At 35.6% G+C, this 24,428-nt stretch overlaps 3 protein-coding genes across 7 annotated transcripts; all 3 read left to right on the forward strand.

Moving 5' to 3' along the window:
* The first annotated feature begins 464 nt into the window (after positions 1-464).
* On the forward strand, positions 465-5,421 carry LOC132192305 (Cysteine proteinases superfamily protein). Of its 5 annotated transcripts, XM_059607596.2 has the most exons (8): positions 465-857; positions 1,594-1,664; positions 1,765-1,821; positions 2,959-3,567; positions 3,727-3,848; positions 4,215-4,255; positions 4,559-4,657; positions 5,073-5,421. In XM_059607596.2, the coding sequence occupies exons 4-8, from the start codon at positions 2,970-2,972 to the stop codon at positions 5,245-5,247; spliced, it is 1,035 nt and encodes a 344-aa protein (XP_059463579.2). In that variant the 5' UTR covers positions 465-857; positions 1,594-1,664; positions 1,765-1,821; positions 2,959-2,969; the 3' UTR covers positions 5,248-5,421. The 5 variants fall into 5 exon arrangements, with proteins under 5 accessions (XP_059463579.2, XP_059463578.2, XP_059463580.2 ...); XM_059607595.2 differs by lacking the exons at positions 1,594-1,664; positions 1,765-1,821; XM_059607597.2 differs by lacking the exons at positions 465-857; positions 1,594-1,664; positions 1,765-1,821 and having other exon boundaries at positions 1,829-3,567; positions 5,087-5,190.
* Positions 5,422-8,647: 3,226 nt separating this feature from the next.
* Positions 8,648-12,830, forward strand: LOC132161763 (receptor protein kinase-like protein ZAR1). The gene is made up of 2 exons (XM_059571945.2): positions 8,648-10,142; positions 11,895-12,830. The coding sequence occupies exons 1-2, from the start codon at positions 8,819-8,821 to the stop codon at positions 12,533-12,535; spliced, it is 1,965 nt and encodes a 654-aa protein (XP_059427928.2). The 5' UTR covers positions 8,648-8,818; the 3' UTR covers positions 12,536-12,830.
* A 6,471-nt stretch (positions 12,831-19,301) lies between these two features.
* LOC132191842 (transcription factor bHLH130) lies at positions 19,302-22,505 on the forward strand. Its single transcript, XM_059606956.2, has 6 exons — positions 19,302-20,415; positions 21,113-21,450; positions 21,534-21,704; positions 21,857-21,922; positions 22,012-22,080; positions 22,167-22,505. The coding sequence occupies exons 1-6, from the start codon at positions 19,962-19,964 to the stop codon at positions 22,200-22,202; spliced, it is 1,134 nt and encodes a 377-aa protein (XP_059462939.2). The 5' UTR covers positions 19,302-19,961; the 3' UTR covers positions 22,203-22,505.
* Positions 22,506-24,428: the final 1,923 nt, after the last annotated feature.

Genomic DNA, 24,428 nt, shown 5'->3' on the forward strand with positions numbered 1-24,428 from the left:
TTATATCAAATTATTTATTTTTTATTATTATTTAAATAAAAAAATCACTACAAAACAAAACATTTCACTTTTCTATACCATTTTTTTCTTTTTTTTAATACAAAACATTTTTACCTTTTTTTTTTTTTTTTTTTCACATCAATGTATAATATTTAGGACAACTCATTTATCAAACACCATCAAAAGATCATCCAACCCTCGATGAATGTGATGAATGTGTGGCTTCGATTTCATTTCCTAATCAATTTTACAGTGTCTGTATATTCTCTCAAACATCACTACTTCACTATTTACCAAGTCCCTTCAAAAAAAAAAAAAATGTTACAAAGATTGTAAAAAATTAAAAAATTAAAAATTCAGGTCTCAATCGAATTGTATCAAGTCAATAATTTATGTGCTTCTTTATAGCTTTTAAAATATAAAAAGAGAAATTCACATCCTTTTAAATTTAAAAAGGAAAAAATAAAATCCACGTGCTACCATCTCTCAGCTCTCTGCTACCTTCTGTTCTTGCTCCAAGTGAACAGCCTTTTACAAGGGATTAGGGGAACTTCAAAGTTACAAATCTTAATACGAATCAAAAAGACGCGGCTTATATCTCAATCTAAAACTCTTTGCTTCTCTACTATGATTCTCTTCTATTCTTTCTAAGTGCTCGTGGGTTTTTTTCTTTTGGGGTAAGTTCAACATAGAAAACTTTTGCAGGTATTCTAATTCTTTGCTTCAAGACCCTTCTTCGCTCTTCTAGAATCCTCCCAAGTATAGCTTTTCTCCGCAGTAATTTGCTGTTGCACGTGTTTCCCTTTCTGGGTTTTCCACACAGATTACAAATCACTCGCCATTTCAGAATTCAACAGGTTTGGTTCCCTTTATCCGCCCGATTTCAACATGTACACCTTCTATCTATGTTTACTTGTTATTGTTTATTCATACTTATTGCAATTTGAAGCATTTGATAGTGGACAATGTAAACATTGAATTCCAATTTTTTTTTTGGTTCTAACTTGCTCATTGACACAAAAATAGCCTCTTTATTTTATATTTTTCCTGGGTATTGTGGTTGTTAAGGGATAATGCTTAACTAGTATCAATTTGAGTTTGTACTCTCAAATTGAACAATGATTCACAATTTTTTTTGACTGGTAATTTACTTGTTCTTATGGGGTTTGGCGGTGTCTTTTGCGCTAGAGCTCATTAGCAATTGAATGATAGTTTTCAATGGCATTGAGATCAATACTTTGCAGCTTTTTCCGAAGGAAGTATTAGATTTAAGGGCTCTCTTCACAGCCAGACTGAGTAAACAAGGATTTCTTTCTGAATTAGTTTTGCCATAGCAACTTCTTGATATGGTGGTTCAAATAATTCTTGTTATTCATGATCATGGCTAAAATTAATGATACTAGGGTCGTAGGGTTTCCTTTTAGGGTTAGTTTGTGAAATTGCCTCAAGGATTTGGCTGGTAATGTTGTGAATCCTATAAATTAGTAAATTACTATGCTTGTCATCAAAACCTGGGCAGGCTTGTAGTCTTTAAAGAGTGGACTTGTGGGGTTTTCCAAGTTTTTCGACTTCTATTTGCTATTAATGTTGCAGGTAAGCAATGAATTTTTCAGTTGAAATAATTTAAGTGGTAGTTGAGGAGCATAACAGCAGGAGCTTTTGAGGTATTGGAGATTTCATTGACTAGTTCAAGTTGGTGTCTTTACGTTTTTGAGTTTCACGAATGTGCTTCACTTAATTTTGTTTCATCCTTCTCTTTGCCAGATTTCATTGACAGAACCTCAGTAGTTAGCTGTTTCTCTTTCCTTTTTGTTTCATTTGGTAGGTTCATCTTGTGTATAACCTAGAGCTTTTCTTTTTTCTGCTTCCAATAATGAAACTTTTTATTTATTTAATCAATTTTAGGGCAGTTTATAATCAAATGGAAAATAATTACTTGGCAAGCATGCTCAACCGTTTCAAGTAATTGAAGTCTTCTCATTTGTTAGTTTTGGACCTGATTGGACGCATAAGTATCAGGCAATTTTCGATTCTCTTGTTTGGCTTAGGTAGATTCAAAGCTGATTGGTAATGGTGTTAAAATTTGTGGTCAGAAGGTTGTCAGTTTAAGAACCTGAAGAAATATATTTCTTGTCACATAGTTTAGTCAATTTTAGGGTAGTTTATAATCAAAATGGAAAAATAAGTGCCCAGGTGTTCCAAATAATAAGCATAGGGATGTGTAAACTGGAATCTTCTCATATGTTAGTTTGGACCTGATAGGATGCTTAAGTATGATACAAGTCTAGATTCTCGTGGGATAAATAGGGAAAAAGACCATCATGTTTGGTTTGGGTAGTTTTGAAGCTAATTGCTAATGATGTTAAAATTTATGGTCCAAGATTACGGACCTGTGTATGAAGCTGGAAAAAGAGGGCATTAATCTATTTTTTTGTGTATGCACGTTAATGTTTCACTTAATGCATCTTATGTTCCATGTTTGAATGTTTTTTTTGAGATAAATCTATATGATACATAATTGAGTGGTGGGAGGATCTCAACTAAAATGAAATGCCTTAAAGGTTAGTATTAATACAATATGATGTTATAGGCTACTTCTAGGCTTGTTGCCTGGTTCTTAGTTTGGGGGATTTTAGTCTTGTTGTATAGGGTCAACAAACCTCAATCAAACCATGAATTTAAGGCATCAAGTTGTGGATGAACCAATCTGAACTACAAATTAAATTACTCTCTGGCTTGAATGTTCAGGTTTCCGTGAAACCTAGTAACCATGACTTTAGGGCATCAATTTGAGTATCAACATGAACCAAACCCCCAAACAAATCCATTCATAAGAAGCCTTAAATCTAAAATTCTGGCCTAATCATAGTATGCAAAGATAAACGAATAATTGGTTGGTGCTATGGAATGCAATCTGCTAGGAATGCTGGCCAATAATGCATTCCACTTGTGCCTCAGGTGGTGCCAATATGATTGTATGTTCTCCCATCAGTACGTCTGCTAAAAATGTTGTCTACCTGAGTGCCCGTGTTCCATCAGAGATGGGCAGCAATATCTGTGCTGCAGTCTCCCGCAGACCATCAGGTTCATGTTCTTTCTTTTTGTACCCTGGGCATTCAAAAACAAGCTGTGGTAGCTCGTCTGTCTCCAGGACAGTATCTTCTCCTTCCTTTACTAGCCAAACATTTCAGGGGAGCTGTTTTCGATCTTGCTTCTCTAGTCAGAGGGGAAACTTGCAAGTTAAATGTGTTGGTAGTGCTAAAGGACCTCAGAGGAAACACCTTGATATTTCATTGGCATGCCAAAATTTAAATATGAGGCTTTTGGTCCCAAAACAAGGAATGCTCCCTAGAATCAAGTGTAACGTGGGGCCGGTATCTTGGCCACAAGGTTGTGCTTCGGCTGGTTTAATTTTTGGGTTGCTGGTCTGTTATTCAAGTTCTGAACCAGCACATGCTGAAGCAGCTCGGCCCGCTCGGGTAAAGGGGGATAAGGAAGATGATTGTCATTTGTCACATGTTAAATTCTCACATGGGAAGAAAGTCTACACTAACTACTCTGTTATCGGTGAGCATCAATTTTTCGTGTAGCTTATATATGTTTCATTGTTTTGTCAATATTATAGATGGTTTCTGGTGCATCAAACTCTGCATTTGAAACTGCTTGTGTATATTGTTTTACTTCAATTGGATGTGTCAGTGTAGATAACTGCTCAATTCTCTCCAGGGATACCTGGAGATGGGAGATGTCTGTTCCGTTCTGTTGCTCATGGGGCTTGTGTACAATCTGGGAAGCCAGCTCCAAGTGAGAGCCTTCAGAGAGAATTAGCAGATGACCTACGGGCTAGGGTATGTGTTTATGCTCCTTCACTATGATGACAATAGGTTTGAATTTTTCTTTCCTTTATTTTTACTATTTTAAGCCTAAAAAGCATAGTTTGCTTCAAAGCCGCTGCGGTGACTGCATTGATTTCATTAAGTCACTGCACATCTACTCATTACTGGGTAGATGTGCTTTTTGTTTGTTTTCTTTTTGTAAGAAAATCTGAATGCTGCAAAAGTAATAATGGGCTTCTAATACATAACTGACCACTTGGGTACCAACCTTCACCAAATGCGGCCGCTTAGTTTTCTCAATGCTCAATGCAGGCTTATGTTGTTTGCGATATTATTAGTTTAATGGAACCCTTACGTGTGCTGGTCTTTTTACTTCAGGTTGCTGATGAGTTTATCAAAAGGAGGACAGAGACAGAATGGTAGCTTTTCGAGTTGTATACTTCTCTCATTCTGAGAACTTTGTATGCCAATTGTGTTAGTCTGTTATGCTCAGTGAAGATATTTGTTTTGTATTTTACCAAAACTCTTATTAATAATTAATTAAAACAGAAAAGAAGTTTCACCTAACTAATTTATATGCCACGTTGCCATGAATGAAATCTCAGTGTTTTTGAGCATGATGTGTTAACGTTTAGCAACTTTAGTTAACTTGATATGTGGAGGGTATACCTTGTAATTCTTGCTGATGTGGCTTATATTTGATGGCTTCACGATGTCAACAGGTTTGTCGAAGGAGATTTTGACACATATGTTTCACAAATACGGAAGCCCCATGTATGGGGAGGTGAGCCTGAACTATTCATGGCTTCGCATGTTCTCAAGTAACTCTCTCTCTCTCTCTCTTTCTCTTTGTGTGTGTGTGTGTCGGGTGATGGTATTGTTATATGTTCTCTTTCCCTTTGTGTGTTTGTGTGTGTGGGGTAATGGTATTGTTATTGGGTTGTGGGGGATTTAGTTATATGTTCTAAGAGTGCTCAACTCCCAGAGGTATCAATAGACAGATGAGTGTGCTCTAATAGGAATAATGCTATTTAGTAGATTATTTTTGTAGTGATGATAGTGCTATTGGGTTGTGGGGGATTGCGTTATTTGCCCTAGGGGTGCTTAACTCCTAGAGGTATAAATATACAGACTAGTGTACTATAAAAGTAATGTTATTTAACGAATGACATACAATTTGATGATGTAGTAGTGAAAATATTATCAAGTCTTTTAACCGATAGAGGTTAACTTCAGGATGCCAATTACAGTCTACATGTACGATAAAGATGCCGGTGGCTTGATATCCATTGCCGAGTATGGCCAAGAGTACGGCAACGAAAATCCAATTAGGGTTCTCTACCATGGTTCTGGTCACTATGATGCACTGCAGATTCCTGGAAAGAAGGGTGGTGGTAGATCAAGATTTTAGTTTTTTATACTTGACTGACAGAAAAGTGGATGTTTTCTTCTTTCTTTTTACTCTACATATTGTAGTCATTGAGTTTCCAAAACAAAGCCGAGAATAAATATTTTTTTTTCCTGGGCAACAGGAATTAATCCTTGGCTCTTCTAAATTCTAATAACAGTTACCTTTCCTGTGCAATCTACTTTGTACTCTGACATGGCAATATGTGATTGGTTTAGAGATTTGTAGAAAAACAGATTGCATCATTATAAGAATATTTAGCAGGAAAATATAAATCGAGTGCAGTAAGTAAACTGTTCGTATGGCATGAAATATAAAATAACTTATAAAGAAAAAAGCAGTGGGAGTGTGGTCCTCGCAGCTCAGGTTACTGGGTCCCACACTCCCACTATACCATCTCACATGACAATCAATTTCTACCCATGCTAGTGCAGCTTGTGAATCTTGTGATTGATAGGTGGTGGGGTTGGAAGCAAATATTTATTTGCTGGAGGGAGAGACCTTGGCAGCTTTAGGAGGTGGTTTATGTAATTTGAGTAGTTGACGAGGTAAGGAACAATTAAGGGCACCGGCATCCTCGTCTGAAAGGATAGGTCTGACTTGTAATTAGTCTTTTGTTTTTTTTATTGGACTCATTTTGAAATGACTTGTAACCTTTGCCAGTGGTCGGAGCAACTTTAAGGCGGGCCCCAAGCCGTCCTTAAAGTATAATCGGCCTGGTGGAAATTGGGGTATCTTTTTTGGCCTTCCTCTGTTGTCATATAGTAGTGGCACTCGACTACTCACTGCTCAGGTGGTCGTCGAGGGTCTTCGAGATTCGCATTTCACCATTATCTCCATTCTTCTTCTTCTTTTTATACTGTTTAATTTCAGCCTCAAATCCTCGCCGTCCAGAGGGCGGAAAAGATACTTGAATTGCTGCAATAATTTACCCCCCCCCCCCCAACCCAAAACTGTTATTAATTGGTATAATAATTATAATAATCTATAATTCAATGATTTGAAGTGAAATTAGAGTAATCATCGCAATTAAATTTTACCCATCTACTATTATCTATGTTGCCACTGAGTTATCGTAAGTTTTATCCCAGAGTGCATGTAGATTCACACTCCTAATTCAAATCGATATGCCGGGAACTCGCCGGGGCTGGGAAAGTAGACGGTAAAACAAAACGGGAAGCAGTTGGTATGTAACAGTAACGGTAGGTGTCTGTCTGAGAGATGCGATTTCCTAATCTCCAACCAAGCCACCTGCTTCATTTTTTGAATTATTTCTCAAAGACATTCAAATTTTTTCAACCCAAACAACTAACAACTTACTAAATTTGCAAAATAATAATAATAATAATAATAATGCACAAAACGGTTCTTGTTAACGTTTTTTTATTTATTTATTTTTTTTTTTTAGTGGTTGACATTATAAGCTATTTAAAACACTCATGTCAGTCGATATGATAAATTTGTGTGAGAAGTAGCATTATTTATGATATTAAAGTATAAATTTAAGTTTTTAGTGTTTTAAATTGTTTGTTAATATTTTTTTAAATAAATAAAAGGAAGAAAATAATTTAAGAGACAAAGCTATGTGTCGTCCAAGAATTCGAATCATCTCTATTCAAATGAACTCAAGAAGAGTTGGTTCTTTATAGTTGAAGAGCATTTAAAAACAAACAAGGAATTGACAAAAATACCTATCAACTATAAAGAACTATTTGGGAGAAACTTCACTTATCTCCATAATTGTCAACCCTTTTGTAATGTTCCATAACGTTCAAAACCTCTCAATTTAGTGTATCAAATTTTTTATTTTTTATCAATGTCCTCCGTTAGGATTTTTCGTTAAATTATAAAATAAAATTCCCAAAATACCCTTTTTAGATTTTTTTTTTTGCAAAGATTGAGGCATGTGTAATTTTTCCTTCTTTTTTTTTCTTCCTAAAACAAATGAGGTATTTTGAAAAAAAGGTTAACGGAGAGAGTAAAATTGCAAAAAATTAAATGATAAATACATTAAATTGAGAGAAATCGAACAATAAAAAAGACATTATATAAAAGTAATGACAATTTAGGAAATTAAATAAAGTTCCTCTGAACTAATTGAACTAAAAAAATCATGTTCCGTCGTCCAAAGGTCACAAACGTCATTAGTGGAAATAAATTTGTTAAATACATTAAATTGAGAGAAATTGAACAATAAAAAAAAGACATTATATAAAAGTAATGACAATTTAAGAAATTAAATAAAGTTCCTCTGAACTAATTGAACTAAAAAAATCATGTTCCGTCGTCCAAAGGTCACAAACGTCATTAGTGGGAACAAATTTGTCGATTAGGGAGAAGTTACAAAACTAGGTTGTCCCAATTAGTGACAGCACAAGGTCGTTTAATGTTTTACACAAAGCATGAATTGTCATTTTAAAGAGACAAAACGAACTCCTGTCAAAGCATGGATGGATTTATGCGACATGGACACACAATTTTCGCTCGTCTTTTCTCCTTTCAATTTGAACCAAAAAAATCTCAGTTACATTTACTTAAATAGCCTTGTAGTGAAGTATGGGAACTGGAAAAGTGGGACTCATCTCGCAACATGTGTGATGTGTCCTTGTTGAATGATTTTCTGACATAAAGATCTCTGTATAGACTGTATATACGTATGAAGCGCAGAACACGCTTAATTACAGAAGTTGTCCCTACGTACCGCTTTTTATGGGCACCTTTATGCTTCTCCTTTTCTTTTTTTCTTTTTTTTTTTCATTTTTTAATAGATTAAAATTAGTAAAACAAAAACTTTATTATATATATATATGCTTCTCATTGTTCCAACCACATAATGAAAGAAGAAAAATCTTTTTTCTTTATAAGTCTAAGGAAAAAGTCTGTCCAACCCTTTGTGATAAGTCCCCAATCTTTCACAGCCCTCCTTTCCGTGGGAAAATCATGACTTTACACGTATCCAAATAAAAAATTTTATTATCAACTTTGGGGGATGTTGTATTCGAATTGATAATCATTTAAAATAAACGGCTAAAAATCGTATACAAAAAAGGGTGGTTTGGGTATTATTGCAATCCAAAAAGAAGAATAAAGTGCCTGAAACGTATTAACTAATAAAACCAACCAACAATGGATAATATGAAATAATAAACTAAAAATTAATAATAATCTTCGGATTATATTTATATAGGCTGGACTTTCACTCTCAATTTCAAATTTGATTGGAGGACTTTGTTTAATTAGTTTATTGCCTTGTGTTTTAGTTTGAAATAATTTTATATAATTTCCAAAAAAGACAGGTGTCTTCTTTTAAATCGCCGGTCAGAAAAATTCAAACAACAGTATCCCCACGTGGCTAACCAGTTACCACCTCGAGATCAGCTTCTCACCGAAGTTCAAACTTCAAACTCAGAAAACCCTTCTTCTTCTTCTTCTTCTCTCAGACAGAGCTCACTCACTCTCTCTCTCTCTCTCTCTGCAACTCCTCGTTGCGAAACGCAGACAAACGACATGAACCATTAGAGAGTGGCACTTATCGATTCCCTTCCAAACACAAAGAAAGAAGAGAATAAAGAAAATGCTTCTTCACCTCCATTTCCATTTAGTCTCATTTCTAACATTCCTGTTCCTCTCTAGTGCTCCGCTCTCTTCCTCTCTCACCCCCGACGGCCTCACCCTCCTCGCTCTCAAAGCCGCCATAGACTTCGACCCGACCCGCGTACTCGAGTCCTGGTCTGAGTCCGACCCGACCCCCTGCCACTGGCCCGGCATTGCTTGTGCTCACAACCGCGTCACGGGTCTCGCTCTACCCAACAAGGGCCTCTCCGGCTACATCCCCTCCGAGCTCGGCCTCCTCGACTCCCTCAAGCGACTCTCTCTCGCCCACAACAACTTCTCCAAGCCCATCCCTTCCCGTCTCTTCAACGCCACCGGACTCATCTCTCTCGATCTCTCTCACAACTCTCTCTCCGGCCCCATCCCGCCCCAAATCGCTGCCCTCACAACCCTCAGACACCTCGACTTGTCCTCCAACTTACTCAATGGGTCTCTCCCCGAAAGTCTCTGCCAGCTCGGGAACCTCTCCGGAACCCTTAACTTGTCGTACAATGGATTCTCCGGCGGAGTTCCGGCGGAGTATGGACGGCTCCCAGTGATGCTGAGCCTGGATCTCCAGCACAACAATCTCACCGGGAAGATTCCTCAGGTGGGGTCGCTGTTAAACCAGGGCCCCACGGCTTTCTCTGAGAACCCTAGCCTCTGTGGGTTTCCGCTGCAGACTCCATGCCCGGAAGCCCAAAACCCGAACGTTTTCAGAAGCGCCGAGGAGCCTCAGAACCCCGGAGACCATAACCATGACCCTCGGTTACCAAATGGCGGTGTGGAGAGAGGGAGAGAGAAAGGTGGGTCGGTCGCCGTACGGGTCATCTCGGGCATTTCGGTGGTGGTGGCGGCCGTTTCGGTCTCAGTATGGCTGTTTCGGAGACAGTTGAGGAGGAGGAAGGGTGGCGAGGGCAAAACGGGGAAAGAGAAAGTGGAGAGTGAGGTGGAAGAGGAAGGGCAAAAGGGTAAATTCGTGGCGGTGGACGAGGGATTTAATCTGGAACTAGAGGATTTGTTGAGGGCATCGGCGTACGTGGTGGGGAAGAGCAGGAGTGGGATACTGTACAAGGTGGTGGCCGGGAGGGGATCCGGTGCGGCGGCATCTACGGTTGTTGCGGTCAGGCGGTTGAGTGAAGATGATACCACGTGGCGGTTCAAGGATTTCGAGTCCGAGGTGGGGGCCATCGGGAGGGTCCACCACCCCAACATCGTGCGGTTGAGAGCTTATTACTACGCCAATGATGAGAAACTGCTGGTCACGGATTACATTCGCAATGGGAGCTTGTACACTGCACTGCATGGTAACTGTCCCCTTTCATCATTGCTGCGTTGACAGCTTTTTTCACTCTTTCGGCGTCTCCAAAAATGGGACTGTTTTTTTCAAGCAGGTCAAATAGAATTCTGCAGAAAGAATGCACGTGATTTAACCTACCTTTTTTATAAAAAAACAAATACATACGTCTTTTTTTAATAGCATGTGATTTGATTTGAACTTAAAAAGCTGCTTTGGAATCAGATCCTAAGAGTTTGGCTATGTATTGATACTGTATTGAATTTGCTTGGTCTTGACGGCATGTAGCTTATGTTTTGATCTTTTAGGCTACACTTATGTCACGCAACTAGGATGTCACGTCTAAAAATTTGCAGTCCTTTTTGTTTTTACGGTTGCTGATTTAATGGTTGATTTTACTGCCGCATTATTTAGTTGTATAGTAATATTAAAACTTTACTAAATAGCATAACTCATAGCAATATACTTTTGGTAACCTCTCATACATATAGGCTCCATTGAATGGAAAGCTAGCAATTAGATACTAAGATAACTTGCATAATAGAGATGATCAGCTGTGTATGTTCTATACAAAAGCTGCAGTCAATAATTTGATATTGCAGTGGTAACCATGACCTGCTTGATCATGTTAAAGAAATGTTCATTCATGAAACAACTCTCGAGTCAATCAACAATGTCAATTTTGCTCGACTCTAAACTATCTAAAACATTGAGTTAATGGGTCTCAAATTACATAGGCTTAATTAGATGCAATTGAACAGAATTATTCCGCTTACTGAATGCCATTCAGTTGATTTTTTTTCCCCATTTTCTATAGCATTTGAAATAGGGTTTATTTTCTTGCATGAGTACAAAACCTATAATATTTTTGTTCAATGGCATCATAGTGACTTGTTACCATCATCTGTGAAGGTGTGTTCATTTTTAACATGATTCCATCTCAATTCGGGCGGAGTTGCATTAGAACCACATAATTATACTTCACGTGTCTGAAATAAAAGTTGATTAGCAAGGGGTCAAGAGCAGTTGTTGTTTGTTTGTTTGTTTTTTTTTTTTTTTTTTTTTTTTTTTTTCCTTCTAGTCGGTATTTTCCTTTCTCCTCGTCTCTTCTCCTTTTGAGTTAATGAAAAACATTGCAGATGTTTCTGGGTCTTTCAGATTGTTTTGTCTCCTTTGGGTCAGTAATAACATGTTTCTGGTACACCAATTTGACATTTCTTTTGTATTCTTCCTAATGTTCTCTGACACTTCATTAAATCTCCTGTCGTCGTATATTCATGTTTATTTCAGAACTTGTACCGATTGGTGTGGTCCTATTGATCTGCCATTTCAGTGATTTCACTTCTTTCGCCAATGCATACAAGACCTAATTTATTTTCATCATTCTCATGTTTTTGCATGCAACAATATTGACCATGGGCAACAGTTGTCTTCTTGTGTTTTAAGCTGTGTATTTCACAGGACTGCTGTAAGCTATCCTGTTTGGTCTCCGATTAATGAAGCATTTTGTCTGATATAATAACATGTTAGATGTTATTGGTAGCTGAAATTTGCATCTTATATTGCAAATATGACGAGCAATGTTAATGTAATCTAATTCTAATCAAATATCTTCACTTAGGATAAACAAATTCTCATTTATCACAAAAGATTTCTATCCTTATCATATACTCTAACGAGCAATTATCGTGTCTTTGTTAAGAGCTCTTAAACTCCAATTTTTTGTGAGCATCATATTGACCATGTTGTTAAATTGCTGCAGGGGGTGTTTCCAATTCTCTGCCGCCACTGCCATGGGCAGCAAGGTTAAAAATTGCTCAAGGAACTGCAAGGGGTTTAATGTACATACACGAGTTCAGCCCCAAAAAATATGTTCACGGCAACGTAAAATCAACGAAAATTCTTCTCGATGATGACCTCCAGCCTTACATTTCTGGTTTTGGACTCAACCGTCTTGTTTCGAGCACCTCTAGACTTACCAATTCAGCATCCAAAAAGCTGAACTCGAACCAAACCATCTTTGCCTCTACAACGGATTCAAGCATTTCAGCTCCCTCTACCGTTTACATGGCACCCGAGGTTCGAGTTTCCAGCAGCAAGTTCTCTCAGAAATGCGATGTTTACTCTTTCGGTATCGTGCTCTTGGAGATGTTGACCGGCCGGCTGCCAGACGCAGGACCAGAAAATGATGGGAAGACACTAGAGAGTTTTGTAAGGAAAGCGTTTCGGGAGGAGCAGCCGCTGTCGGAGATTATAGACCCGGCACTTCTGCCTGAGGTTTATGCAAAGAAGCAAGTTGTTGCAGCGTTTCATGTTGCACTCAGTTGTACTGAACTTGATCAAGAGGTGCGGCCTAGGATGGCAACAGTGTCTGAGAGTCTTGATCGCATCAAATCACAATGAGAAAAGAAAAGAACCGAGTTCCTGTTCTTGGTTTTGAATTTTGATGCTGAAGCCGTTTTGGTTTGTTTGAAATCCTTGGTTGGAGGTGCTTCTTCTGTATGTATGTTTTCTTGGATACTTTATTGTAAGCCAAGCCATTCTCTTCAAGTATGTCTAAGATTCCTTGTGCTGAATGAGTATTATGGATGGAGATTTCCTGATATTAGGCTGCTTGATCATGGGATTATCCTAATCAGTGTATAATTGATGTTTAAGAAAAATCAACCCTTTTATCTCATATGATTGAATTTCCTTAGTGCTTGTTGTTTAGCCAAGAAACTGAAAGGATAGAGCGTACAAAATCTTAAACAAGTTAAACGTTACCATTTTCATTTCCTATTATATATATATTTTTTTAACGGAAATCATAAAGTATAAAGTTCTGCAAAAATTATAGCCACATGTTATGATGTTACAAAGTCATAGATACAAACAAAATTTTTTGCAATCAGGTGTTATCTATGACTTAAATTTTTCGCTTACTTATGTACAAATATAGCTAAAGAGCAGATATGTTTCGAGCAGACTAAATCTAAGACATGGGTAGTCAAATTTCCTAAAAAAATTTATTTGAATCGGCCGTGAGAGATAATCTCTCATACCTGTGAGAAATAATTCATTACACCTAATTATTCCTCATCACTCATGAGGGCAGATTTAGAAAAAAAAACATCTTATTCAAAACAAAAACATAAATATATAACTAGCAAGCAGCAACGGCCGAAGGAGATGAACGGCAGAATACGATGGAAGGTGGATGAATGTATATCGGAGAGGCTGAAGTTGCTGATCTGGTCGAAGAACACCTACAAACATAAAGAAAGAAGAAGAAAAAAAAGGTGAGGAGGGAGAGGGTTGGAGCGGGGAGTAGAATGAGAAGGGGAGAGGAGGAGGGAGATCTCCCTCCTCTCATAACTGTTTTCTGGGGAGAAGGGCCGAGAGATGGCTTGTAGTTCATTTCCTTTTTTCTCCATTTTCTTTTTCATTTTTTTAATCTATTTTTATCACATCATAAATATGTGAAAATTAATGACAAATTAGAAGATTTAATGCATAAATCAAAATTCTAAAAGGAACATTACAAGTAATCCTATGTTTATGGTGAATCAGACCCAAAAAAGCAAAAATGTTTGGGCCAGTCAGCCAGCCAGTAGGCCCAAGTTCCTTCATATACCCAAAACAAAATCTCTATGGATCAGCTGAGGTTCTGACCAGGAGAAAAGACAGGGTGGGTCCAACTGAATTATGTCACAATAATTTAAAAAGAAAGTCAATTTCTGGAAGCTCAAAAAAACCATCAGAAATTAGAAGAAAAAGTCAGCTAGTTTGCAAAGAGCCAATTAGAATATGTAAAGAATCGATCCTCCATGTAGTAGAATAGCATCTACATTCTACACCTAATCTAGTAATCTTTTTGAAACCCCAAAATAGAAAATTAAAATTGTACGAAAAGAATTCAGAAAATCAGGAACAGAACCAAAGAGTCAAAGGGAGGATGACTTTCCCGAATTCGTCGTTTATTAAAATTAAGAAGAAAATGTAGTTTATCCCATGATGTTTCAAGAATTTTTTAATTTTAATTTTAAAGTTTAAAAATTGGCAATTTATTTCTTGAAGTTTTAAAAATTGACAATTTAAATTCTTTGTTTAATTTTTTCGACAAAATGGACAAAAATTTATAAAATTATATCATTATCCTTAGGCTTTTTTTTTAAAAAAAAAAATTGTCCAATTTAACGGAAAAATTAAACGGAAAGTTTAAATTGCCAATTTTTGAAACTTCAGGAGGGGTAAATTGCCAATTTTTGAACTTTGTGGTTAAAATTGAAAAATCTCTGAAACTTCAGAGGAATAAACTGCATTTTCTCCTAAAATTAAGCTTGACCCATCATTCATATTTTTGGTCCCAATAAAAAATATTTGTTTTTAATTATTTTAGTAATTATGAATTGTAACGTCAATTTATATAATAATTAAAAAAAAAATGGCAAAGCCATTGAAGCAAATGCGAGCTCACGTGTCTCTGTTTCCCTCCACAGAAACCCAGCGCCTACTTTTTTCGGAGGAGAGAAAGCATTGTCTTGTTAGTATCTCTCACTCTCACTATCAATTTTCATTGAGACTTTTAGTTTTTTGTTTACTTTCTACCGTTGTCACATGCGGCACGTGGGAAATGAGGGGACCACATGGCGTAATTCTAGTGGATTAAATCCACTAGAATTCAACCTTCATTAATTTGACTTTTACAAAGATCCTTGATTACGTTAATTAAATTAATTTTAAATGGGATTAATTTGATCTTGATGATATCAATTTTGGAATCAAAGGGATGCTGTGTAATTGTGTTTGACTCCAGGCTCTCTCACCTTTAAGGACCACTAGATTCGAATCTATGTAGTCTAATACGCTTGCCGAGGCCGTAATTAGGTGGGGCTAGGCCAAAACAAGAAAGGGATGATATTATATTAATATACTAAGTAATATTCCATATATAGTCACGGGATAATATATCTCGTTTTAATTATTTAAAAAAGAAGAAAAACAAATAGATGAAGTGGATAATTGTAAACCACAAACTCATATATTAAAAAAAAAAAAAAAAAGATTTGGGTGGAATATATTGTATTTTTGACAATGAGAAGTCGTAACCACATTTGGATAACATATCTCTTGTTCAATAATTAAAAGAATAAAAAAAAAGAAAAGAATAATGTAACGATTATCTTTTATAATCAATCCGCTTTATAATTGAGGTGTACAATTGACGCTCTGAAATATCACATGTAACGATTTAAGAAGAGCGCTAGTCATATCTATCAATCTAAAAGCGATTGATAATTCTAATTTCTAAGTCTCACATAATAAGGAACCAATGTAAAACTTAGTAACCATAATTTTTTTTTTTTAATCTATCTACTTTATATGAATTATTTATATAAAATTAGAGTGTTACAGATAAACTAGGCAAGTGTACACCACAAACTCATATAAAAAGAATAAGTGCATACAAATTATGGAGTCATATAAGAAATCCTAACAATGTTTTGAGAACAAAAGGATGAAGTGGATAAGTGTAAGCTATGAACTCATATCAAGAGGATAAATATAAAACCATACATACAAATCACGAAGCCATATAAAAAGAGAAATAATAAATTCATTCTTTAAACTATCTCTATAAAGTGAATTGATGAATCTATCATTAAATTTGTATGTGACACATATAAATAATTGTGTTACATGCCTCATATAAAAAGCTATAACATTGTTTTGACAATGAGATTTAGTAGATAAGTATCATTGGAAACATTGAAGCATCACAATTAAGTTTTGAAAATAACAATTCCCTTGCCTATTAGTGATTTCTATTACATCCACGTTATAAGAATGTTGACATGTTATCAAGAAGGGAGGGATCATGTGTTTATTCCCTTAATCAATACAAGATTAGGAGAGAGAAAACAATGCAAAACATATAATTTTTTGACACGGGTTAACATGTGATTAGAAGGTGTTAAATGCTTACAACTTTCGGCTACAATGACATGTAAATGCATGTCAAAAATTATAAAGGATTCGGGAAGCAACCCACTTGCTATTGTCAAACTGAAATAAGCATTTGATATGGGTATGTGAAATAGAATCAAAATGGTGGGTAGAAGTGGATTTGAAGCTAAATGGCAAGCACTATGTAAGAGTGTATGGTTCATAATTGGAGTCTTATCATTTTTGGTGTTATCAAGAACACAAAATCAACCTTTAATTTACCAAGCTTCCTTTCAAAGAATAATATAAATTCACCATTGTTTTCTTTAGAAGAATAAAATTTATTCTTATCTCATGTGGGAATAAAATGATTCACCTCCTTTTTCTTTTTATCTTTATTTATTTATTTTTAAATTTTCTTACTCACTGGCCATTCCAATAATGTCGTAGATCATTCTGGTTAATGGTGTGGATATTCCAAGGTTTGAAGCCCAAGCAATTTTGAACAAAATATGAAATGGCAACTTAGTTAATATGAAGAAAGATATGGGCAATAGTATAATTGGGCTACTTGAAAGACGGCGCTTGTGATCTCATGAGAAAGTGAAAGTGAAAACGACGGAGGAGAATCAGATACGGCGTGAATCTGGTGCTCGCGCGAGTAACGGTGACGTGAAAGCATATCACGGCCCAATCCCTATAATTTTAGGCTGTTATTAACATTATGCCTATATGCTTATCAATTATGGCACTATTCCCTAGGCATAACGCTGTCTGTTAACATTATCTTTCACAGTTTGCTATAATAACAGGAGGCTGTAAAAAAAAGGTTCTGTCCATTTATCAAAGTATTCTATAATTAATAAGGAATCTTCTCTTGTCAATAAAAGGAAGAAAAAAAAAAAAAAAACTTCATCACTATATGGATTTGATCTTTTATAAAAGAATTCTATAGGATTAATGTAAAATTGATCCTTAAAGTTATCTATTATCATTATCAGATAATTAATTCCCTTGGTCCAGTTATGTTAACTCGTTTTACAAAATGCCTATATGTCAACTACTTTCTAATAACTTTTTGTGACGTGTATACATTGTATAATTAGCTTCACTACGTCAAACACATAATACGGTGAATCATCACGCCAATTATATGAAAGCCAAGTCATAAAATGCCATGCCATTAGAAAACAATGCCACATCGACAAATTCCTAAATCTCGCGTTTAACATAAAAAGTGAGCGAGGGATGAGGTGGTGGCCGCAAGCCGTAAGGCCATATGTTGTTTCATAGCAAAAGATTGGCCACTCACTCACTTTTCTTTACATTAGATTTAGTGATTTGTTGACTGGGTAATTTTTTAATGACATAATTTTTTTAATGATATTTCATTGATGTGTCGATCTACCGTGGTATGTATGTAACATTGTGAAGTTGATTCAATAAAACTATTAAGTACGACTTGACATTCTGTCAAATAACTTAATAAAAGTTGGACGGAGAGAGTAATTTGATAACGGTTAAACCTTAAATATTTATTTGTTCAGTTTTGCATCGACCCTAAAGAGTGATTTTATAAGAGGTCAAATCATAAAGAAAAAAAAAATGGTGGAATTAGCTAATAAAATTTAGGGTTTTGTATTAGGTTTACATTAATCTTAAAGTTTCAATTCTATCAATATTGACTTTATAATTTCAAATTCATTGCAATTTTAATTCTTAATGTGGCTTTTATCAATTAAAACCAAGATAATTTTTATAATTCCCATGGGTAAGGTTGTTTCTGCCCCTATTTATAATTCAATAGTTCTGAAACTACTACACGGTCAATTATTTTTATTTTTTTACATGTCTGCACAAAGGAGGGGAAGAAGGGAGGTGAATTCGAATTAGTCACATCCGCTTTATGATACATGGTCTCTAACTAATTGAGCTATCCTCTTGAGAATATAGGATAATTATTGATACACTTAAAACTTTTAAGTATTAATTTCAAGGAAAAAAAAGAAGTTTTTAAGTATTAATTTGAAACCAGCATCAAACTCTATGATATTCTGTGTATCTCAGGCAAAATAAACAAAATGGTATCATAAATGCTTGTAAAGCTGAGGAGTTTAGAACCCTACCAATCAGAATTGGGGTGAAAAGCAAGACTGATTGAAACTTATTTTTATTATATTAGTCTTTTATGCATACACATAATAAGTAGTGTACAATACATGATCATTTTTAGTATATTATAATTAGCTTTTTCAAAAAGATAAGTATCAAAACAAAGAAGCATATAATAATACTGTAAAGTCGATGAGTATTATTGTAAATCATATTATAAATAACAAAACAGCCATTTTTAATAAATAGGATTTGTGTTGTATTATGTGATATGTAGAGAATGATATAAATAAAATTATATGAAATTGTCAATTATATTCATTGAAAGTAAAGTTTTTAGCCCTTGGTTCATGAATGCAAAGGATATGTTCTTAGTATATGTTTGTTTTGATTTAAAATTTTTTCCGGAAAAGATTTTATTATTTTTCAGTGTTTAGTACAACCTAAAATCTTTGTCAAACTATAAATATTTTTGGTTGACGGGAAAGATCTTCTTTAAGCTTTCATAAAATAGTTTTTTTTTTTTTTTTTGGGTAAACCATTTTATGAGTTTGAACTCTTCATTCTCACACACACACACTCTCTTTCGCAGTTCATTTTCTACCACTGCCGGAGGTCGCCAGCAGTCATCGCTGATTTTTTGTACAAACCAAACACATAAAAAAGGAGTGTTTTCAAGTTAAAAATGTTTTTCAATAACAAAATATTTTACGTCAAAACAAACAGAGTTCTAATAACGAAAGGAGAATCATAGTTATGGTATAATATTTCATTGAAATAGTGAACATATGTTCTTTAGAAAAGAATACACTCGACCTAAAAACTTGAAGTAATAAATTTGAATTCAACTGTGTTGATTAGAAAACAAAAAAGAAATCAATTGAATTATATTAATCATTCATTTTTATAATATAATTTAAATATTCACGTGTATATTCTGAACACCTAAAAATCCCAACCTCATTTGTCTTCATATTTAATGGACTTACTATATGAAAAGAAAACGCAGAGAATTTGTTGTAAGATAGAGGGGGACACCATCGTTGTAGATGGACTGAGTCACTCAAATGATGATAAAAATAAAAAATAAAATAGAAAAGAAAAAGGGAATCTCACGGGAATGGTTGTTCGGTAATTTTTAGGAGTTATGAGCGATGGCTTTCTGTAGTTCACGTTTGGCTGCACTTGCACACGAAGAAGAAGATAAATATTGCATCCTTTCTTGCTCTGTCTCTGTCTCTCTGTCATAAACTCCACCAACAACACCTCCACACTCTCTTTCTCTCTCTCTCTAGCTGAAGATCTTCCTTGCTTTCGGTGCTTTGAAAAGCAAATCTAAGGCTGCACTTCATCCTCTCTCTATCTCTCTTTTTCCCCTGCTTTCGCAAATACGCTCTCTTTCTCTCTCTCTGTCTTTTCACTTGGATCTCTATTCTCTCGGTAAAACACAGACCTCAAAGTTCCGTTTATTTACGGGCTATCATTATCTTCTAGCTAGGGTTTATTATGGTTTTTGTTTCCCAGTCCCAGTAGCTTATGCTTTGGTTAAGCTTTTTCCCTTGGTTGCTTCCTTCTCAAGATCTTATCCAAGTCTGCTTAGAATTCAAGCTGAAATTTTCCCAAGAAAGTGAAAGAAAAATTCCACAGAATTTTCTGTGTAAAGCAGTGAGCGATTTGTATATTAGTTCCCTAGCATCAAACAGTGCCATGAGCCTTGAATTGTAGTCCACTCTCCAGGAGCTTTGGAAAAGTAACAGAGCAAAAACAGAGGAAAACAGAGGAGTGTTCCATGGATTCAAAGTCCCAGCATGATTATGAACACCAAAATCAGCAACCCAATTCTGGGTTGTTACGTTTTCGCTCTGCCCCGAGCTCGCTTCTCTCCAATTTCATCGAAGGAGGTGTTGTTGCTTCCGGTGCCAATAAGGGCAATTTCACAGAGGGCTCTGAATCAGAGATACTTTCCAGATTCCTAAATTACGCTGGCAGTGCTGATACAGCTTCGCCGACCGAGGCGGCTGTGAACCGTGTGAGCTCTCAGCAGGGCTATTCTGGGGGTTTGCCGCCCCATTATCCGAGATATGGCCCGGCTGCTACTAATTCTTCTCCTATGGATGGCTCATATGGGTTGGTGGGTTCAATGGCAACGGATCACCACGTTCAAGCGAAAGCAGATAATTCCAATATTCTCAGGCAAAGTAGCTCGCCTGCGGGGCTTTTCTCCCATATCTCTATCCCGAATGGTATTGTTCTTGTTCTTATTGCTCATCTTATAGGATTGCTTTGAGTTATTATTTTTTTATTTTTTTTATTATTGCTTTGTGGTTTGCACAATTCCTTTGGCTCAGAAACTAGAAAATTTACTTCTTCATGTTAGAAACTGATTTAGAAAGCTCATGTGTCAATTGAGTTAGGCCAAAGGAAACAAACAAAAAGGAGAAAACCCATTTTTGAAATAATTCTTTCATGGTTAGTTGTTCGGTTGCAATACTGAAGATTTCTTGGCAAGTTGAGGGCTAACTAAAATGTGGGGTGCAGAAAATATCATTATGGGGGAGTGCAATATAGGAGTGGTCTGAACAATTTTTACCTCATGGCCATATATAATCATTATGGAAACTTTCATTACCCATGAATTAGATGAAACCTAGTGAATACTATTTTCTTGTAACCCTCAGAGATGTGGAGGAAATGTAGGAAAAGAAAAAATTTCCTGGGTTTCCATGTAAAGCCTAACATAGAACGGATATTTCAAAGCTGAGGAATTGAGTTTAATCAGACGATTTGGAATTTTTTTGTAGATCCTTTAATATAGGCTTATCTGAGGTGCTCATATTGTTGGGGAAGAATCCTTTCAAACAATTGAGCTCTGACAACGAGATATTTTAATATGATCATACACTAGAATGATTTATTAAAATATTTCTCAGTAAATTGCAGGCTATGCCACCATGAAAGGTGTTGGAAACTACGGTGGGGTGAATGGTACTAATGGAGATATTAGTCCATCTACGAACAGATTGAAGAGTCAAAGTAGTTTCTCACCAAGACTTCCTTCTTCCCTAGGTGTGTTGTCGCAGATCTCTGATATAGGGACTGAAAGTGTTGGGGCAAATAGTCCTGGTGATGGAAAGCTCGGAAATGGCAATGGTGATGTTCGATTTTATGGCCCTGGGTTCCCATATGGTTCTTGGAACGATTCATCGCATTTTGCAGAGAATTTCACTGGCATGAAAAGGGAACAAGATGATGATGGGAAACTATTTTCTAATACTCAGGTATCAAATTTTGCCTCTTAGGTTTGGTGTTCTCCATATCTTCTTGTTTCTTTGATTTATTCTAAATTCTTGACTATAATTAGAATGGAGGACTTGGAACTCAAGGTCATTTATTATCCCACCACTTGAGTTTGCCGAAGACTTCATCAGAGATGTTTGCCATGGAAAAATACCTGCAATTTCAAGATTCTGTTCCTTGTAAAATTAGAGCAAAGCGCGGTTGTGCCACTCATCCTCGAAGCATTGCAGAAAGAGTAGGACTTATACTCTGTCACCTTATCAATTTGATCATTTTAGATATAGATATTTGGCTTAAACGATACAAATAGTTGTCGTTTTATGGTGAATAATGAATAAGTTCAATCGCTGTAAGCATGATTAATCATTAGGATAACACTACTTTCAGGTAAGAAGAACCCGGATTAGCGAACGAATGAGAAAACTCCAAGAACTTGTCCCAAACATGGACAAGGTAGGTCTTTACCCATATGTATCTTTAGCCTGAAATCGTTATCTACTGTTCCTGGAAAAGTCAAGATAATTTATGTTTCTTATTGGCAGCAAACAAACACAGCCGACATGTTGGACCTGGCTGTCGAATATATTAAAGAACTTCAGGAACAGTCCAAGGTATCAAAGCAAATTTTGAACTTAAATTGCTTACATCTTGCCAAATAGTATTCATTTTTCATTCACGAATTTATGTACTTTTGCAGACTCTTAGGGAAAATCGAGCCAACTGCAAGTGTTAAGTATGCAGAACCCAAGTCTCAAATCAAATTGCTTAAACTTGCTGATGTACAGAAAATAAGAGTAATGGAAAGTTGATAGAAACCAGATCTCATTTCATTTATGTGCTGAGCAATAAGTGGAAGAAGCTTAAGATATTTTCTTTCTAGTGTATGTGGCATAGAAGCAGGTGGTAGAGTTTTCTGTTTTTCACCACAAGTTTTGGGTCCTGTAAGCTAACAAGGCTTCCAATCACACGATATATGAAATAAAGAGAGAAAGTTGTACAGGACATGTTCAAATAGTGCAATCCTTGTTTTGTGTGATATAGCTTCTTCTTCTTAATACTTAATAGTATCTTTGTAAGCAAATTTTCTCTATTTCAATTTTGGTGCCATGGAGAGGAGAGTAATTTACCAATTCAATTCAAACATCTTTGATCACTGAAAGCTGACCTTATTTATGGCCATAAATAGAAACCCTTGTCTTCTATAATTTATTTTCATGTGCTTTATAATTCTTTTCTGTCTCAACATGGGAGTTGGCACTATTCACCAGGATGCCTAGAATTCCTATCAATGAATTACGCAATCATGTTTGATTTTATGCAGAAAGTCTCTCAGTTTTCAAGCCATTTATGGAGGAGCCAATTATTGAGGCAAGTCAATTATCTCCCATGAAGGCAACATTTATGGCTTGAACTACTTAAGTTGACCTTTATGCCTTTGTCGTTCTTCTTTTATTGTGTGGTACCATTGAATGCATGCAAGAATACTCATCAGTTTCCTTGCTGTTCTGGGAAAGGAATGGGTTGAAAACCTTTTTTTTTTTTTTTTTTTTTTTTTTTTTTCTTTTTTGGTTTTGTTTTGTTTGGCTGCCCCCCAATAATTCAGAAATTCGGGTTGTTCAAGAGAGGAGGTTTCAGGGCCTACGTGTCGTGCATCTTACGTTGCTTGGGTCAGGTGGACTTTTCAATCCCTTCTCTTAGATTGTTCGTATTTTTGTGTTATTTAGAGCATCTTAATAATAAGAGAAAGTCTAAACATCATTCTCCAGTCTTTTTCTCATATAATTTTTTTTTTTTTTAAAAAAAAAAATAAGCCATTAAATTTATAGCACCCATATGAGTGAAAGTGTGGATGTTATAAATCTATAATAAATAAAAATTAAAAAAAAAAAAAAAAAAAAGACAGTTTCTTCAAAAAAAAAATTTAAAAAAAAAAAGAAAAAGACAAATAGTAATTCTCTAGTAACAATGATCCTTTTCCATTATTTGCATGCATTTTAGGCAAAGTAACGCCGGTCACCATAATTAGGCGGGGACCACCGTTAAAGGGGGAGCAGCTTCCATCCCTTTTGAAAGCTCAACTTTTCCTTCCATATTTAGATATAAAAGACGTCTTAAAAATGACATCCAACCATCAATATTTTGGCCTGTAATAAGAACTTATTCTCTAATAAAATTGACGTTAAAGGTCATCAGATTCAAAGGGTAAAGCATTCAGCTCCTCAAATTAGCTTTTTTTATTTTATTTTATTTTTAAAAAAAAATCATAAAAATAAGGGAAAAATGCAGTTTACCCCTTGAAGTTTTAGGAGTTTTTTAATTTTAACCCCAAAGTTCAAAAATTGGCAATCTACTATAATGAAGTTTCAAAAATTGGCAATTTAAACTCTCCGTTTAATTTTTCCGTCTAAATGGACGAAAATCTATGAAATTACATCATTACCCTTAGGCTTTTTTTAAAAAAAATTTCGTCCAATTTAATGAAAATTAGTAACGGAATGTTTAAATTGCCAATTTTTTAAACTTCAGGGGGGTAGATTGCCATTTTTTGAACTTTTGGGTTAAAATTGAAAACACTCTTGAAACTTCAGGGGATAAACTGCATTTTCCCCTAAAAATAATTATTTAACAAGCTCTTTAATCAATTTCTAATAGGGATAAATGTAAAGTTGGTTCCTATGGTTGGCCTAAATTACAAATTACTCCATGTGGTATAAAAAATAATTTATAGGTCCATGTAGTGTGCCTAAATTACAAATTACTCAATGTGGTATAAAAAATAATTTATAGGTCCCTGTAGTTGGCCTAAATTACGAATTACTTCCTGTGGTATAAAAAATAACACCCCACCTCAATGACACACAGTATTGTCCACTTTTGGCTCCCCCAAACCAGACTTTCCAAATGGTCACTCATCCTGGTACTATTCTCGCAGAAGCACGCTTAACTTCAGAGTTCTGAT

The sequence above is a fragment of the Corylus avellana genome, chromosome 10, assembly GCF_965113065.1.
Source record: "Corylus avellana chromosome 10, dhCorAvel1.hap1.2, whole genome shotgun sequence".
Lineage (NCBI taxonomy): Eukaryota > Viridiplantae > Streptophyta > Magnoliopsida > Fagales > Betulaceae > Corylus > Corylus avellana.

Excerpts from the sequence above, each read along its gene's own strand:
- LOC132161763 (XM_059571945.2), top strand. The coding sequence starts at position 8,819 with ATGCTTCTTCACCTCCATTTCCATTTAGTCTCATTTCTAACATTCCTG. Across the intron at positions 10,143-11,894 it reads CTTGTACACTGCACTGCATG|GGGGTGTTTCCAATTCTCTG; the intron begins GTAACTGTCCCC and ends AAATTGCTGCAG.
- LOC132191842 (XM_059606956.2), top strand. The coding sequence starts at position 19,962 with ATGGATTCAAAGTCCCAGCATGATTATGAACACCAAAATCAGCAACCC. Across the intron at positions 20,416-21,112 it reads CCATATCTCTATCCCGAATG|GCTATGCCACCATGAAAGGT; the intron begins GTATTGTTCTTG and ends AGTAAATTGCAG. Across the intron at positions 21,451-21,533 it reads AACTATTTTCTAATACTCAG|AATGGAGGACTTGGAACTCA; the intron begins GTATCAAATTTT and ends GACTATAATTAG.
- LOC132192305 (XM_059607594.2), top strand. The coding sequence starts at position 2,937 with ATGCATTCCACTTGTGCCTCAGGTGGTGCCAATATGATTGTATGTTCT. Across the intron at positions 3,849-4,214 it reads CAGATGACCTACGGGCTAGG|GTTGCTGATGAGTTTATCAA; the intron begins GTATGTGTTTAT and ends TTTTTACTTCAG. Across the intron at positions 4,256-4,558 it reads AGGAGGACAGAGACAGAATG|GTTTGTCGAAGGAGATTTTG; the intron begins GTAGCTTTTCGA and ends CGATGTCAACAG.